Below are 18,314 nucleotides of genomic sequence, written 5' to 3' on the forward strand. Positions count from 1 at the left end.
CAGAATTTCTTAGTTTTACAAACATCATGATCATCAAAATTGGGTTTCAGGTTAAATGTTTGGTCTTTTTTTTTTTTGTCAGGCTTCTTACAACCACGTTAGTGTTTCATAGCTCCATTGGAACATGCATGTTTCTGTATATGTGGTGATTGCAGCAACCGAACTAATTAATTCCGGCAGTGTCACGTATACAACATATCATATGGATCATGACTGGACTTATGCCTGAGTTTGCATTAGTATATATATAATGTCCAAGAACTCATGTGAGTTTTAGGCAGTTTGTGTATAATCAAAGGATGTTTCCTAGGAACCATATATTTTGTAAACATGATCAATACTATACCTTTAATCAATGTTGGCTAACTGATCAACATAATTAAGGTCTTTCCTCTTCTTAATTTTATCAGTTCTATTATGATAACACAACATTCTCCAAATTAAGTCAAAAAGAAAAGAAAAAAAAAACAAAACCGAATCTAAAACTCAGAAACAAAGGGATTTGTATAAAATGTAGAAATCAAAGCTTCGTTATGCGTTGTATTTTCATCCTCGAATCGCTTCTCCAGGCTCATGGAGAAGAACAAGATCCAACCACACTTCTAAAGCACACCTTGGAGAATACTCATTACTTGCCGAAGAAGTTACTTGAGCAACATAGGGTATTAACTGAAACATCGCATACGCAATCTCGTGGTCGCTCATTCCTGCTTCCCTCAAGAATTTCTTCAAGTCTAGTGTGCTCCCACACTCGTCGCCGTTGATGAACTCGTGAGCAGACGACAAACTCGTGAATGACAGTTGAATATCTTGATCGAAGATCCTTGCATTGACTCTGATTGTGCCCGCATCTTCTGTTTCAGTATCGTGTTTGATTTTGTGACTACGCGAGACTTGAACTGACTCTTCGATATGAGGCTCATCGAAAACAATAAGATCCAACGAAACTTGCAAAACACACCCCGGAAAATACCCATAACTTGCTGAAGAAGTTATCTCAGCAACATAAGGAACCAAGTGATACATGGCATGTGAAATCTCGTAGTCGCTGATCCCTGATAGATTAAGGAAATAGCTCAAGTCTAGTTTGCTTTGACACTCGTTGCGATCATCGTTGATGAATTCTTCGGCCAACGACAGAGTCGTGAATGTCAAGATTTCGTCATCTCCGCCAAAGATCCTTGCATTGAATCTAATAGTGCCTGCATATTCTGGTTCAGGATCGTGTTTGATTTCGTGTTCGAAAACCCCGCGTAATGTAGACATGATTTTACAAAAAAAGAAGAAAAATTTGTTCTGGTGGTTTCTCTCTTTGTTGTTGTGGTCACCCAAGAAGAAATTGAATCGATGGTTCAAGTAAGGGTTTAGGCTGAATGAACTCATATATTTATAGTAGAGAGACTCTGTCGGTTCCTATTTTTTTTTTGGGATTTTTGAGATAACAGTTTCCATTTTTTTTTACCAAGTCCATTACGATTTCCATTTTTTTATATATTTCTAAGCTTTAATTACTTCCTTTATTGATTTGGATAAATTCCTTTTTCTTAAAAGTGAAGTTCTATTATACTTGTGAAATTTTATAAACAATTTATAATGTGAATGTTTAATATAACATATTCGTGATTGAGTTGAGACAAAAGAGGGAGGTTGTTTTTTTTTCGAAAATATGCTAATTTAATATTTAATTAGTCAAAAATCGTTTTGCAATTAGAGTCCAAAACGCTACGGACTACGGTAGTAGACGTTACACAACACACTCACAAACAAATAGAAGCCACATGAGATACATCATCATCATCTCTTACCTCTTCATCGACGATCATCAAACATTTCAACTATCACTCAAACCGGAAACAGAGGAAGAGGAAGAAGAATAAGAAGAAGTGATGGACGTGGACATGACATGTCTTCTCTTCCTCTTATGGTTAGCCTTGAAACAAGCTTGTCTCAACCTCTTTGTCTTATCCCCAAACTTCAAATGTGGTAACTCCTCAATCAGTTTCTTCTCCTTCTCGAGCTTTTCCAAAGCGTTTCTTAGCTTGTCTTCGTTTCCTTCCCCTTCCATCTTCTTCAGCTCCTGTTACAATTATCAAAATTAGTCACATCAAAAAATTCACTGAAACAGTTGACCATCCTAACATTAAGGTGTTTCAATTCCAAAACTATATATATATATTTTTTTAATACTAAATTTCTAATTATAATTCCTAATGATACAATAGACGAAATTCATTTGGTATAATCTAGTTGTGTTATGTGTAATTTTCATTTATTATACCTTAACATTACTGATGAGTTTTTGTAGGCTCATGAGCTTACGGTGAGGCCAGCGTTGAATACCCAACTCGCGACATCTCCTCTTCAAAAGAGTTAAACCAATGTTAAGCTCTTTAGCTGCTTGAGCTATCGGCATGTAGAAGTACAATGAGATGATTTCTTTCGACAATGTCTTTGAAACAGAACAGCTAGAAACGCATTCTTCTCTGCATCTCTTCGTCTTGGTGGAGATGGTTTCACTCTTTTTCTCCAAATCAAAATCGAACATCGACTCTTCTTCGGTCCATGAAACAGAACCGTACCCACTAAGCAAATCTGCTTAAACAGAACGACCAAAATGAGAAGTGTGCACACATAAAATCCATGAGAACAAACATAATCAAGTGCGCCGTATACATACCGTCATGAGAAACGATGGAGATGGGTTCAAGATCAGGTAAAGCCATAAAGCTTGAGGGAGAAAGAAGATAATTACTAGAGTTGGTGGTATAAGGAAGAAAGTTATCTTCCAAGTCGTAGAAAAGATTCGCTAACTCGCTACATTAATTAATTAAGAAGACAAAACAATTAAAACATGGATCAAGAACTACTAAGAAGAAACACGTACAAAAGAAGATCATGCATGATCAATAAATATACCTTTGATGAGAAGAGTAAAGTGATGAGTTGTTTAGGAAACAAAATGAGTTATCTTCTTTGCCAAATACTTGATCATCCTCCAACTTGCAAAACGAATCCATCATCATTAATGGGGTTGTGATCACTGATCACTAATCAACAGAGAGAGAGAGAGAGAGAGAGAGAGAGGTGTGAATCTATAATACTATATACCCCTATATAGTACTACTAGTAGAGATATGAAAAGTGAAGTTATATGAACTGTATGAAAGTGAGTATTGAAGGGCTATAATTGTGATAGCCCTGTAAAATTTGGAGTTACGAGAGAAATAGTAATGATTAATGTGGTAATTAATGCCTGATAAGATGGACGTTTTTTTAGGAATAGTTGATAGATATTAGATAGAGCCTTCTTCTTTTGCAGAAAATACTATACTATACCCGTCAGTTTCCTCAAAAACTTTTAGAATTGTGTGTCTACAATACATACTTGTATAACGAACGATATTATAATTATGTTCACACGCTTTTAGAAATGATTTGTTCGATAGCCAATCGTAGTTAACTTGCTCATTTGTTGAACTCATGTAATTACACTTTTTCCTAAGTATTGGATATATTAAACATACAATTTAAAGTATTTTGTAATCAGTTAAGATTAGATGTAACGTAAGGTGCCAAACTGCCAATCAATATATTTCACGTGTTCAAGAACAATAGTTATAGTTAAGGCATTAAGAGTAACGTTTAAGAAATTAATTGTAATACATTTCCAACAAAAAAAGATAACGGTTTTAAAATTAATTTTAGATAATGGCTGCGAGTAGTTAATTCTTTTCAGGTGATTCTTGTAATTAATGCCCTCTTAAGAAATGTGAAAACTGTAAGTTGTTGTTAATTAAGTTATTTATAGAGAAAATTTCATGAAATTATACGTTTTAGTAAACCAGGTGATCAACATTGTTTCCCCCGGTTTGAACCTTAGTGACTAGATTATATGTAGTGGGTAATTAGACATGTTAGATGATATTTTCAAAGCATTTTCCTTAGGCTATACACAAATCTGAAGAACACAGTCGAATTTGATATAAGAGCTCTGTAAGTGTTTCAAAAAAAAAAAAAAGCTCTGTATAAATCTCTGTTTTCTAAAAATTACAACATCTTCCTTTGCATCTGAAAGACAGGAGTTGGTACTAGATTTCATCATTAGGCACTTTAAAGACAAAGAGGATTCACCTTCAGACCAAACAATAAACGCCTCCATATTTTTCTTTGGGCTGAAAATCCAATGGGTTTAACCATGAAAACACAAATTCTCGACTCAGTAATCGTTTTCTTTTCTTTTGTTTCAATCCTTTTTTTTTTTTTGCTTTTGACGAGTGAAGTCACTCAGCCACAATACTACAACGTACAGAGATTAAGTTACATAATGATTCTCTTTAAGAAGAAGACAACAGATGAAGCTAGGTAAGACTTAGAAACCATTTAAGCAAGATTCTGCAACAAAAGGCTGAAGATGGGTTCATACAACAAGATGTAACTATTATGGTAAAATAGAAAAAACTTTGTCTGTTGTCGTCATAATCCATTTTGCTTTGAATTAAAAACCTTTCAACACACAAAACTTTACACATTCTGTTATAGAGAAGACATGTAAGCAAATGTGGTTTCTGGGGAACTTTCCCATCATTCCTCAGCTTCTTCGTATTCATCTTCATCAGAGTCACCTTCTTTCCCCTAGAAATAGATATGGTTTTTTACAAACTTATCAGGTCAAACTTATAATGGACAATTGTAATGGTTTCAGACATTACTAATAACACAATGTTTTCTGTCTTCGGATATCTCTATCTAATCTTTCATCTCATCATGCACATTATTAGCATATCACAGATCCGGAAAATTTAAGCAGAAATATCAACCAAGCAAAGGAAAAATTAGATGGCGCTTTTACCTCATCGTCTCCATCATCGTCTCCATCAAAGTCCTCTTCATCAGCATCCTACACAGTTACATAAACAATTTACCAAAATCTTCAAGCAACTTATGAATTGTAAACAAAGTGAAGGCTCAAAAAGAAATGGTGAATAGCTTACATTGTTGAAGTAGTTGAGAGGGTTGGGCCACAGATCTTCCTTGATGATATCGGCAACCTGCTACAAGACGAAATTTCAAAGTTCAAGTTGGGCCAGACTAGGGGTTGCTCTTACAAAGAAATGTAAAAAACAATATAGGATCACTACCTCGTCATGCATCTCAACCTCAACGTCCTCCTTGTTTTGAGCATCACTAAACCAGGTAAAAAAGCTGAAAAAGACAATTAAGATAGAGAGTCCTCAGACATGTAATAACTAATCAGAAAGGCGCCAGTCATGGTGCCAAGACTTTAAGTTGGATCTATGACGGGTGCAAAGTCACTGAAATGGGGATGGGGAGACGAAAATATACCTCTCTTCAGGTAATCCACGTTTGTTTCCATTCTTCTCGTGATTTGCTCCATTTGACAAGCCCTTAATAATTGAGAAATATAGTTAAGAGGAATAATCCCAGACATTGACAACTTAAGAAATAGACTTAGTTAATGCAATAATATCCGCTTACTTTGCCCTCTTTCCATTTGATAGGGGTGGCTGTAATCTTTGTTGTCCCTTCTTCGAGGAAGGTAAAAGTCTTTGTTAGTTTTCCATCCTCAAAAAATGGATTGGGATTGAAGTACTGCAATTCACAATTCAGCAACAATCAGTAAACGAAGAAACCAAAAACTTAGCTTTCGTAGAACAGTCAGAGATATATCAAAATATGATAAAGAAGCATAATAACAAAGATCTGGACTAAAAGAAACTTACAAAAGTGATCGAGTATCCGGATTTCACATCTTTAGCATCCTCAACATCCAGAGAGCTAAGATATTTGAAAATCTATTCAAAACCAACCAAAAAAAAAGAAAAGTCAAGAGGACAATAATGATAATATGTGAATCAATCAGATGAAATCTTCTGAGGGAAACACAAACCTTTTGGTCTTCTTCTGTCAAAAGTTCACCTAGAGCAGGGTGACTCAAGAACTACAACAAAAGCAGGTTCCCAAAATTCCAATAAGAGAAAAGATTGTTTCGAACTCTAAACTGAAAAGAACAGAGAATCATACTATACTTACAGCAGTCAACCAGAAATCAGGGATGGCTTTAATAATCTCGTTACGCTTGTCATAAACAGGTTTCCTTATCACATTATATTTCTGCTCCACTTCCAACACTTCATCACTAGCCTTCTCGTTAATCTATCAAACCAAACAAGAGAGGTGACTGAGATTGGAGGACTCAAAAGCACAATTAAACTTGTCAAACAGTACTCTTGACTTTCTCTACACAAATTGGACAGGTCAATTCTTCAAGACTATCATATAACAAGCCATGTGAACACGACCACATTTTCATTCTAAATCTCCACAACAACATAAGTAAAAAATATACAAACTTTTGTCTCATAATTTCAATTGAGAAAACTAAATCGAGAGAGTCCAACCCAGATCAAGTCTCATCAACCAAAGCAAATTAAGCATGGTGATTGTAAAAGAATTGTTTTTTTCTTGTGATTTACCTTCTCGAGGTCGTCTTGGATCTCCTGAAGCTTTTCAATTGAGAGGACAAGCTCTGTATCGAGTTGCTCGACGTTTTCTTCTTCAATTTTCGCCTTTTTGCTCTTGTCCGCCACCATTTTCAACCCCTGATTTCAAAAGACGCAGAGGAATTCGAATTCTTCACTCTTCTCTGCTTTTCCCAGAGAGCAACCGCTAAAACCCTAAAACCCGATCGTGATGTGATGAGAGAAGCTAGGCAAAACTGATTTAGGGTTTTGGGGGGTTTTGTTTGACCAATTAGATTGCGTCACGTTAGCCGAAAAGGGTACTTCTGTCTTTTCACAATTTTTTCTTTTGTTTAAGGTTTTTAATTGATTTTACTTACTACAAAAAATCTACAAGTTACAAATGTTGATGGTGATTAACTAACTAATTAACAACAACTGATAAAAATGATGTCATGTTGTTTTAAAGTTTTTCCTGTATGATTAAAAAGAAAAAAATCAAGTGTTGACAACAACAAAAAGAAAGTAATGATGGTTTGGTAATAACTAACAATCTAATCTACCTACCAATACAAGTTTTGTGTGGATTGCCACTAATTTTCATATCACAAAAGTAGTACCAATCCTGTTGTGGCAACTGTCAACTTGTTAGAAACTGTAAATATATTTAAAAGCATTGGGCTCAAAATGGGCTTCCAACGATCTTTACGGGCTAATGAAATAATACCAGTCTAGCAGAATAAACATGGGCCACTTGTCCTCCTGTCTAATAAACCTTTTCTTTTGAGACTCATATAAAATGTATTTTCTTGTAAAGGAACTAATGATTTTTAAGCTTTTAACTACTTCATTTCTGTATGTTTAAAAGGATCACAATTATGAATAAAAAGGTGTCACAATATATTGATATTGAACGGTCGATTTATTGGAGTTGTTTGGCTCTAGTTGGGTATTTATGTGTATATATATCAGGAAAAAAAAAAGACATAATAATAGGTATACTTCTTTTTCCTATTTAATATTGAATGGAATTGGGTAAGGTGGTCACAAAGTAATTAATATTTTTGAAAACATTCTTCACAGCTGAGTGGTACCACTATACTTAATTTAATGTATAAAAAATGTAGACATCTAATTTCAGGAATTTGAAAAAAATACTGTACGTAGTATAATTAATTTCGTTAGAGTCTGTCGAACAATCAGATTATGACTGACTATATCTGGATAAACATTACAACGTTTCGTGTTACAAAAAAAAAGAAAAAACCCGGTGTAAGCCTTGCTATAAAACAAAACCTTCATTATTTTGTATTAGCTTTTTAACCATGTAAAGTTTTGTGTTGTTGACAATATATATAATATATATATGTAAAGTTGAGTTCATATGTGAATTTAGTAACATCTTAATATATGTGGATGAATAATAAAATGCTTACCAATGTACGTATATTAATTATATAACTTCATGTATGCATATATATTCAATAAATATAGTGCGGTCTAATTAGGCGGTCCACTTTATTATATGATTTTGTATCCGATGCCCATGCTCTATTTATTCATTGTTATAACAAATTAGCTCGTTTTCGAGTTATTGAATTGGTCCCAAATTCAGATCATTCTCTTCACATTTACGACTTTCCAACCCTAAGTTTGCAATTGCATGGCTAAAAACATATATCCGAAATTAATGCCAATTTTGTATAGTCTCATACAGTCTAATTGTTCTTTTATTGTCTCGACCTCAAGTTATCATCGTCTCTTATTATGATCCACATGCATAATTTGTAGGGTCGTGGCTCACGAGAGGTATCTATATTATTACGATGTTTTTATTATATAATCCGTTCCAATTAATGTGTAACGTCCGTGGATGTGATATGGTGAAGCATGTGGTGTAGAAATTAAATGATAAATCCTTATATAGTTATATTTTAATGTCATTCTCAAAAAGTTACGAATATGGTATAATTAAATTAATAGTTATAATCATATTCCAAAGAGATATATATAGTGAATATATCTAATGATGTCGAAAAGAAAAAGAAAATGAGAAAGATAAGTAATCTAATTAAGTATTATAAACAATATATATTGTATGAATGTATGATGGTCGAATAAAAAACTGAGGTGATATATAAGTTCATTCGTTAAGTGGTTAATTTGGATCATTGTTTTTTTTTTTAAATTGAAGTTCCAGAGAAAACTCACAAATTTCACGCAGGAGAATTTTTTTCTCTTAAAACCATAATTTAGGGTTTTATAATTAAAGGAAAAACCAAGAAATAAAGAATTATCAAAATCAGTAGCATAAACACGAACAAATATTACAAAAAAAACATTTGAGAAACTAGTTAAAACACGTACACACAATAACAGAAAACGTTTTTTAATTTAAAGAAAGCTCAAGTCTTGAATCCTGATCTCAGTTTTAAACTTCTTCTGATGAGACATCTCATGATGATCAACCTTGGCTGCTTCTTTCATTTTTCTAGAACTATCAACAACCGACACAGCTTTGTGACTCTTACAACCCGACAAAAAACCACCCGACCGGACTTTGTCCGCAATCACCGGTTTGGTTTTAACCACCGGACCACTTCTCTTGACCCTCTTCATCATATCGAAATCCGAAATCACCGATTGATCTGCCATACTTCCCGTTACCACACTCCATCCAATGCTAGCCTCACTAGGCTCATAGACACTGCTCGTTATGTGTTCGATCTCGAACAAATCAGAACTCGCCACGCTTGTTGTCTCTTCCTCTTGAGTGTTGCTGCTCATGGAAGAGTTGTTACCATTGTTGTGATGGTTGTTCTTGGTAGAAAGCTGGTTTGGTATTGCATCCCATGTAAGCAGAGAGAGCTTTCTCTCGAGGTTCATGGCAATATCGGACCTTTGAATAGGTAACGGAATCTTCTCTGGCTCCTGATACTCCATTTTCTTGGCTTCAAAACGAAGTCTTGGTTTGTCGCTGTGCTTTCTTGCGTCGTAAGCTACAAAATCTCGATCGGGATTTCTACCTTTACGGGAGATGTCTCGGTCGGTATTAACGGTTTTGACCCCGGAGCAAGGACCGTAACATCTAAACCCACCAAAAGAGATGCTTGTCTCGTTTGTTTTCCGTTGCCTGTTTTCATTGTTGTTGCTAATCCTCATGAGAAAGGTTTGACTGTTGTAACTTGACTCGGATCTTACACTTGGAGTCCCATGTCGGCTTGTTCTTGATCTAGATGACGTCGTTTTCGTCAATTGAGGATGAGGATGGGGATGATCCTGCAGTATGTTTTCTTTTTCGTGGTTCTTGGTGACATCCACCGTGGAGTCAACGTGATCTAGCTTCATGCTGAAGTACTTTTCTGCGCCAAAAACTCCAATCTCGGCGTCAACATCAGCAACGGAAGCTTTGATATTGGGTTTGTCTGAGAGTACTTTTGAAGAAGAGTGTTCTTTGATGGAGGAGAGGACAAGAAGTTGTGGTTTATAAGTTGAGATTTGGCGAAAATGGGCACTCTTCTTTTCAGCATCCATCTCTATTATGTGTATCTATATGTTGTTTAGTGACTACTTTATGAAGTGGTATAAAGAAAAAACAAAAAGGATTTAAGGGAAATGACAAGAAGAAGAAAGCTATGGAAATGATGGGAGATTTGCAGAGAGAAAAAAACTATGAAATATGAATGATGGATGTGTAATGTGTTTATGAGGAGGGATTTTCGCTATTATATATAGAGGAAAACTAATCTTAGTGGAGGAAATGGTGCCAAGTCATGGTTAGTAGCTAGTTTGCAAACCCCCTCATTTAAACAGATATTAATTATGTTCCTTTATAAGAACTATTAGAAGAGAGTACATCCATAAATTGGGAAGTGCATGTATATTTCAACTACTACTCTCCCTAAGAAAAAAAAAAAAAAAGAGTCGGAGGTTTTTGTCTTATAAGACTTGATCCCAATTAATCTCTCAATTTCCATAACGAATCATTCAACACGATAAGTTAGTGATCAAAAGGATATATTTATGTTGTTTACTTTCGAAAAGTGAGTAAAGGGATTAATTGAGATTATGTTTTAATATGTTTAAGTGAGTTATCGTATAATATGTTTAAGTGAGTTATCGTATAAACAAACACTTTCGTTTGATATAAAGTATGAGCTAGCTAGCTGTTCATATTAAAATTCATATAAAATATTTTTGGTTCTTTCATGCTACGAATAGTTTGGTTGGAAAAAATGGAAACCGGCTTAGAAATAGTATTTTAGTTCTAAGCTACAAAATATTAGTATATTTGATTATTCTCAAAAACTTATTAATATATACGAATTGCAATAACTTTTTCTTAAGATGTTAAATTAAATCATTTCTCCTCTCGGTTACAATGCCAAGTAATAAGGCAATATCAGTAGAACATGGCGACGAATAGTTAATTAGTGTGTACTATGCTTACTTACGTTTTGAACTATGATTTTTTTTTTTCTTTTTCTAATTTTCTATTTTACAACGTTTATAATTATTTGTTTTCTTTTTCATGTTTGAAGGTATTTCTGACTTTTTGTATATGTAGAAATGATAACAATTCAAGTCAATATATTTGCAGTAGATATATTGTTTTGCTCAAATGTTTTCTGCTATGTAATGAAGTTTTCATATATACACTATTCATTTAACTAGTAGACACAACTAGCTAGACTGTAGTAATCACCATAGTATTCCAAGATGGTTACAGGAATAGTAGATGAAATCCAAATGAGCATTTCGAGTTGGACCTTTCAACACTGTACATTACGTTTCTTCTCTCTTGTCGTCGAAGAATGCTTCGAATCATCACAATCATCAAATTATTAAAATTTCATTTTCATTATAATTATATACTGTACTGTATTTTTTGTTTGGATAAATATAATATATCCACGATAGAAACAAAAACAACATGTGGACAATGTTACGACAAGTGGTGATATATGTGGAAGTAGAACAAAGAGAAAGAAAGAGAATCGAACAGCTTCTTGGGTATTTAATGTTATGCCTATTGTTCCCGAACTAATAAATAGGTTGAAAGATTGGTTTACGAATAAGGGAATAAAATTGTGCAATCCAAACAAATTATGTAACCACACATATTCAAGTATAAGTTGCCTTGACGTCTGCTGGAAAGTTTGGCACTGGCAACGTCAAATATCTTTTCAGTATCATCATTTATTCATTATTGTCCTTTTTTTTCATGGAAATAATAAAACTCCAAATACTGTATATATAATAATATATATTAACTTTGGAATTTTGTTTTGGTTTTCACCAAAGTACATGTGGATCAAAATGTCTAGTTATGAAAACGCAATATGCATGGTTCTGGTTGTTTCCGAGTCCACTATGTCTTCAGGAGCTGAAATAATATATAGCCTTTGGTGGATAAGATTAAGAACTGTTTCGTATATATCTATATGTTAATATGTGCTTTCTATCAAAAAGTCAAGATGGCCGAGTTGGTCTAAGGCGCCAGTTTCAGGTACTGGTCCGAAAGGGCGTGGGTTCAAATCCCACTCTTGACATATATATATTTTTTTTGTTCTTTTCAAGAAAGCAAAACGTATAAGGCCTTTCCTGAAAGGCTCTAAAGGATCCAATGGGCTCTACAAACACAAACATCAGAATTTCGGGGTGTATTTTCAATTTTACAGTTTAAGTAAATTTTTGTGTTAAAATAACAAATCTTCTGTTAGTTAATTAAGGATTTTTAAAATTAATAATTACATAATGTTATTGAATTAAAAAAATAAAATCTAATTTAAAATCCTTTGCCATTTAAAGATTGAATTTTTGATGACTTGAAGAGTTTTTAGTGAATTTAAGTAGATTTTCTTAATTAAGAATATAGAATTTACAAGTTTATGGTTTTAGGTGTGATTTAGAAAGATTTTACAGTAAATAATAATTTTTTTTGCTAACTTCACCTAAAATATTCAAAAACATATAAAATTTATTAATACTCAAATAATTTTAAATATAAAGTTAAGTACACACCTTTGTTTTTTTTATTTTTGTTATATTGGAAATATATCCGTCTTCATCTAAAAAATGAAGCAACGTGTGGTGTTGTGAATGGTTGTGTTAACGGAACACAGCAAGAAAAGATTACGAGATTGCCCTTACGCCTTTAGTATATAAATAAAATCCACTCATTTGTCTTTCAGCATTCGAAAACCCAATTCAAAAGTCTCTTGTGTTTGTTCTCTTCTTAATTACCTTTTCTGCTCCAAACCAAACTGTTACAATGGATTGCATAAAGAAGGTTGATAGATCTGCTTTCGTTGCCTTTTCTCCGGAAGCTCCGTTCATGGCAGCCGGAACCATGGCCGGAGCCGTGGATTTGTCGTTTAGTTCATCCGCCAACCTAGAAATCTTCGAACTCGATTTTAAGTCCAACGATCGTGATATGTTACTTGTAGGTCACTGCTCAAGCTCCGAGCGGTTTAATCGACTCGCTTGGGGAAGTTATGGTCTCATAGCCGGTGGCCTTGTCGACGGAAACATCGGTTTATGGAATCCAAACCGGTGATTGTTTTTTTCTTCATATCACTAATTGAACTCTATATTATTAGCCTTACTTAAATTTAATACTACTGATTATGAAAATTATTCATTAGTTGTGAGTCTGGTGAGATTGAGCATGTTAGACATCTTTCAAAACACAATGGACCTGTGAGTTTGTATCTCTTTTTTTTCCCAGAATTTCATGTTTTTCTTTTTCCAAGACATTCTTATGTATGTTGTCTTGTAATTAGGTTCGTGGTCTTGAGTTTAATGTTAAGTCCCCAAATCAACTTGCTTCGGGGGCTGATGATGGTACAGTTTGCGTTTGGGATTTAACAAATCCTTCAAAGCCTTCTCATTTTCTTAAGGTACCATACATTACTACTATTTCATATAGCTCAGGTTCTTGGCTTCTTGCTCTATCTTACCATAATAATTGCATCTTATTGATAATAACTAATCATACAATGCAAATCTTGTGTGTTGATGTTGGAAGGGTGCTGGTTCTTCTGTGCAAGATGAAATATCTTCGATATCGTGGAATAAAGAGTTTCAACATGTTTTAGCATCTACTTCATATAACGGGACAACTGGTGAGGATTCTAGTCATCTTACCATTTTATTCCTTTTATGATTTGGTTGACATTTAGTTAATATATGTGGGCTATAACTCAACTTCTGCTGATCTTTTAAGTATATTTCTTTTAATTACCTTAGTGATATGGGATGTGAACAACGAGAAGGTTATAACAGGGTAAGTATTGAGGTCCTGGTTTGTTTTGTACTCTTGATATCTTAGATTCCCTTAGTGATCTCATCATAACCTGATTTGGCCTTTATTAATCAACAGTTTCAGAAACTCTGCATCATTCGACATATTTAAAGGTCCACCTCGATGCTCAGTTTTGCAATGGGATCCTGATAATTGTAATCAGATCATGGTTGCATCAGATGAAGACAAATCACCAAATGTGAAAGTAAATCAATCATATAAATGCTTGTTCAAGTTAAATCAAATTTTTGCTATTCTTTTATTGGTCTCTAAAGATATCTACTATCAGCTTTTGGACATAAGGTATCTACAATCACCTGTTCGCACATTCGCTGGCCATGACAGAGGTATATCCATCTCTTTTTACTATATAGAATCTATCTACAGTGTTGTGTTTTTGTTGTTATCACTATTTTTGGTGTCAGATCATTGATTGAAACATAGTGGTGGTACTGGTTATATAACAGGTGTGATTGCAATGGAGTGGTGTCCAAGTGACAGTACGTATCTACTTACTTGTGCTAAAGACAACCGAACTATTTGCTGGAACACAAAGACAGGAAAGGTGAAGAGACAATATATTTGATATAGCTTCGTTGTCAGCTTGCTTACGCTAGTTAGCTACCTAGTACTTTATCTAACTTATGGATTTTTTTTGTCAGATTGTGGCTGAGCTACCTAATGGTAAAAATTGGAATTTTGACGTTCATTGGTATCCAAAGATACCTGGAGTTATTTCAGCATCTTCAGTTGATGGAAAAATTGGCATATATAACCTTGAGGTATCTCTTTCCATATGTTTGAAATTTGTGCTAGAGCAATCTGAATAATACAATATATGTCATATAAAAGTACTTAACCTATGAATCCATCCCAAGTGAACTCCTAACCATATAATGAAATTACACTCATGACAATATGTATCTGTGTAGCGTTGCAGCAGCTATGTTACTGAAGTGGATAATATAGATTCTGGTAATGTCCTTCATGATCCTTCTTGCTGATCAATATGTTGATTTCTTACATCATCGCTTTATTGAGTGCATCAAAACCAACATAAAATTCATATTTCATCTTCTCAATGCAGCTTCTTTAATAGCACCAAAATGGTACAAACGCCCGGTTGGAGCATCTTTTGGATTTGGAGGGAAGTTAGTTTCATTTAACAACAATCAGCCTGAAGCATCTGAGGTGGATATAGAGAGAAGATTTGTATTATTCTATCTTACCCTTTCTCTTTCTTCAGTTCATTGACTCTTCTGTCATGAGTCCGGTTATTCTCCATAGTGTCAAAACAGAACAAAGTTTGGTGAATCAAATTTCTTGATTTGAAGCTGCAATAGGAAATGGAGAGAAGAGTTCACTTAGGGGTTTCTGTGAGAAGAAAACAGAAGAGACAAAGTAAGTCTAAAGTCTTGCTGTGGCTGAAATTTATCAATAGCCATTCTTATAACATAAACTTATAACTTTTCGTTTTGTTTTGATACATTGTTTAAGCAGATCCGAGGAAGAGAAGGAAACATGGGGCTTGCTGAAAATCATGCTTGATGAGGATGGAACCGCAAAATCAAAGTTGCGTACCCATCTTGGCTTTAGTTTAAAGTCTGGGGAAAATGATCAACTTGTTAATGAGCCTCATGCTACCTCTTCTTCTGAAATCGTGGAAGAAACTCAACAAGTGTCAGAAGGAGAAGAAGAAGAAGAAGAAGAAGAAATCTCTGATCATCCAACATTTGATGATGATGCCATCCAACGTTCATTAATTGTGGGAGATTACAAAGAAGCAGTGGCTTTGTGTTTATCTGCAAATAAAATGGCTGACGCTTTAGTTATTGCTCATATTGGTGGTACAAGATTGTGGGAGAGTACCCGTGATAGATATCTGAAGATGAGCAATGCATCTTATATGAAGGTATTATATGTACATTGTAGATGAGCCATCTTATATATTTTGTTAGTTTGCAAAAATGGGACAACTCTTATGTTTATCTGTTTCAGATTGTGTCAGCAATGATGAACAATGATCTAATGACCCTTGTTCAGACAAGACCACTTAAATCTTGGAAAGAAACTCTTGCTCTTATCTGCACTGTAAGCTATATGAAATTCAAATATTTGCTCCCATATGTTTTAATGTCACTAACTACTTCTAATAAATATATTGATAAACAGTTTGCAGAAGGAGATGAATGGACAAGCCTCTGTGATGCCCTAGCCTCAAATTTGATGGCTACTGGTTTTACTTTGGCTGCAACTTGGTGTTACATTTGTGCAGGCAATGTTGATAAAACGGTAGACATTTGGTCAAGGAGCCTTGAAAACCAAAGTGCTGGAAAATCTTATGCTGAGTGTGTTCAAGTAAGATTTGAATTATATATCTAACAAAAATACTGAATTTGGACTTCTCTACTCAAACTCATTTTGCATTTTGTTTCTTTGAAATAGGATCTAATGGAGAAGACGCTTGTCCTCACTTTGGCAACTGGAAACAAGAGATTCAGCGCACCTCTACACAGACTCTTTGAGAGTTATGCTGAGATTTTGGCTAGTCAAGGACTTCTTGCAACCGCGATAAAGTTCTTGAAATTTCTTGACTCTGGTGATTTCTCATCCGACCTTTCAATCTTGCGGAACCAGATTGCTCTGTATGCAGAACCTGGTGTGTTTTCAGCTACATTATGATTAATATGATTTTGAAGAGACTTATCATTAGGAAATTAGCTAAACTGTTTGATATTGTTTCTTGCAGAAACTACTAAACCTTCTGTATTAGAATACACTCTGCCTGAAATCTCCAAGCCATATCAAAAGGTCTTCTGTTTGACTTTGCTATATACTTGGTTTTTACTTAACCACTTTCACTTTCATGGACCAAACCTTAATAACTATGTTTTTTTTTCCTGCAGAAATCTTCTCCTCCAGCACCAATAAGCAATCAGCCATCCATAACTACTTTTGTTCCTTTGAATCCTCCTCGAGAACTAGAGAACCCTGACCAATATCAGCAGCATATCATAGATTATAATTATTTTACGGTACGTATATGATTCACTTCCATCTCTCTTTTAGTTAGTTTATTTAAGCTTTTGAGTAACCTTAAAACATTTGTCCCCAGCGATCTACGAACACAACATATAATGATCCACATGTTCCAGACTCACATCGATCCATCTCTTCACAAGATGGTCCATATCTTAACACTCAGATTCCACAAACTGTTACTCCACCAATGAGACCTACAATTCCAACACAGCAAGTAGAAGCTCAACCATCACGTGTAGCTCCACCACCAACTGTTGAGACCGCAAATACTTCCAATGTTCCAGGTATTGACATTGTAAAACGTCAATCATTAGATATGGTTTATCTACTCTATAAAAGTTTTACTAAATATATCAAAATTGTTATCTTGTCATGATATTATTATATGATACGATCCAGCCCACCAGAAGCCTATTGTGGCTACGTTAACAAGGCTAGTTAGAGAGATATCTGAACGATTAGGAGGTACTTCACGAGCTAGTCCTGCCAAGAAGCGTGAGATAGAAAATAACTCAAGAAAATTAGGAACTCTGTTTGTGAAACTAAATAAAGGGGAGATTTCAAAGAACGCTGCTGAAAAACTCGCTCATCTTTGTCAAGCTTTAGACAAACATGATTTTGGTGCAGCTTTACAAATACAGGTAAAAAATGGTGTAATATGAATCTATTTATGGTGATCTTGCATTATGTCCTAATTATATAAGTGTTGGATCAAATAAGAGTTTGGTTTCTTATTTGTTATTTTTGCTGAATAGGTGCTTATGACAAACACCGAATGGGATGAGTGCAACTTCTGGCTTCCAAATCTAAAGCAACTGATCAAGGGAAGGCAAAATATGCGGTGAATATAGAGTTTGAGTATATAAATTTAGTAGTAGCCACTACTATATTATATATGTATTTAGAGCTTTGACCCGAGAGAGAAATATAACCTTGTATAGGTAGTAAAATTTATCAGTCTATTTCATATATAGATCTATGGTTTTGGATCCTCGAGACAATCAGCATTTGCTTTAGAAAACTTAAGAAACAATAAAGTGAGAAGCCTGAGTTCATGAGAAAAATTAAAGTCGTGGGTATCGAATACACTTGTTAACGGTTTTGTTATGCCGAAAGGTTAAAGTATGGCAACAACTCTGTTTTTAGTTGTTGGCCTATTTTAATTATAGCTTACATATATGGTACTATAAGAAATGTCTAGAGAATCACAATGTGTGTAAAAATATTACTACAGTTTGTTTCTTTTCCAACAAATTCGAGTGGCCACTTAGATGAGAGCAAAAAGTAGCCAATATGTTTTTGGTGGTATATGGAATGGGTTCAAAAACGAGCGAATTGAAAAACATGAACCTAAACGATTTGATAACATGATTTGAAATGTGGGCCGTTGTGTTTTAAATCAAATTACTTTAACATAAACATAACAAAAACACACCACATCATGAGCTTTACTTGCAAACAACAAAAAGAATGATAATGACAAGAGC

At 34.4% G+C, this 18,314-nt stretch overlaps 5 protein-coding genes and 1 non-coding gene across 7 annotated transcripts; 2 read left to right on the plus strand and 4 right to left on the minus strand.

Annotated features, from left to right (window-relative positions):
* Positions 1–546: 546 nt before the first annotated feature.
* Positions 547–1,266, minus strand: LOC17898076. Its single transcript, XM_006306476.1, has one exon. It carries the CDS (start codon positions 1,264–1,266, stop codon positions 547–549), a length of 720 nt encoding a protein of 239 aa, XP_006306538.1.
* A 565-nt stretch (positions 1,267–1,831) lies between these two features.
* Positions 1,832–3,020, minus strand: LOC17898765 (protein RKD1). The gene is made up of 4 exons (XM_006305855.2): positions 2,917–3,020; positions 2,678–2,814; positions 2,279–2,595; positions 1,832–2,077 (listed from the first exon to the last, which is right to left on the minus strand). The coding sequence occupies exons 1-4, from the start codon at positions 3,018–3,020 to the stop codon at positions 1,832–1,834; spliced, it is 804 nt and encodes a 267-aa protein (XP_006305917.2).
* A 1,335-nt stretch (positions 3,021–4,355) lies between these two features.
* LOC17899574 (NAP1-related protein 2) lies at positions 4,356–6,730 on the minus strand. 2 transcript variants are annotated; one of them, XM_023789716.1, is made up of 10 exons: positions 6,495–6,730; positions 6,052–6,174; positions 5,909–5,959; positions 5,742–5,813; positions 5,497–5,610; positions 5,344–5,405; positions 5,139–5,202; positions 4,992–5,048; positions 4,850–4,897; positions 4,356–4,632 (listed from the first exon to the last, which is right to left on the minus strand). In XM_023789716.1, exons 1-10 carry the CDS (start codon positions 6,609–6,611, stop codon positions 4,582–4,584), a joined length of 759 nt encoding a protein of 252 aa, XP_023645484.1. In that variant the 5' UTR covers positions 6,612–6,730; the 3' UTR covers positions 4,356–4,581. The 2 variants fall into 2 exon arrangements, with proteins under 2 accessions (XP_023645484.1, XP_023645483.1); XM_023789715.1 differs by having other exon boundaries at positions 4,992–5,051.
* Positions 6,731–8,804: 2,074 nt separating this feature from the next.
* Positions 8,805–10,153, minus strand: LOC17900369 (protein PHYTOCHROME KINASE SUBSTRATE 3). Its single transcript, XM_006306148.2, has one exon. The coding sequence runs from the start codon at positions 10,011–10,013 to the stop codon at positions 8,874–8,876; it is 1,140 nt and encodes a 379-aa protein (XP_006306210.1). The 5' UTR covers positions 10,014–10,153; the 3' UTR covers positions 8,805–8,873.
* A 1,797-nt stretch (positions 10,154–11,950) lies between these two features.
* On the plus strand, positions 11,951–12,031 carry TRNAL-CAG. The gene has a single exon. It is a non-coding gene; the product is annotated as a tRNA-Leu (tRNA).
* Positions 12,032–12,753: 722 nt separating this feature from the next.
* On the plus strand, positions 12,754–17,672 carry LOC17897901 (protein transport protein SEC31 homolog A). Its single transcript, XM_023776809.1, is given in 21 exon segments — positions 12,754–13,034; positions 13,127–13,181; positions 13,265–13,381; positions 13,510–13,606; positions 13,731–13,767; positions 13,864–13,990; positions 14,075–14,132; positions 14,253–14,350; positions 14,448–14,567; positions 14,718–14,760; positions 14,873–14,976; positions 15,032–15,186; positions 15,286–15,697; positions 15,784–15,876; positions 15,958–16,143; positions 16,231–16,444; positions 16,535–16,596; positions 16,692–16,820; positions 16,901–17,111; positions 17,227–17,468; positions 17,583–17,672. Coding segments are annotated over 21 exon segments (2,931 nt in total).
* Positions 17,673–18,314: the final 642 nt, after the last annotated feature.

Source organism: Capsella rubella, unplaced genomic scaffold, assembly GCF_000375325.1.
Source record: "Capsella rubella cultivar Monte Gargano unplaced genomic scaffold, Caprub1_0 scaffold_1, whole genome shotgun sequence".
NCBI classification, from domain to species: Eukaryota; Viridiplantae; Streptophyta; class Magnoliopsida; order Brassicales; family Brassicaceae; genus Capsella; species Capsella rubella.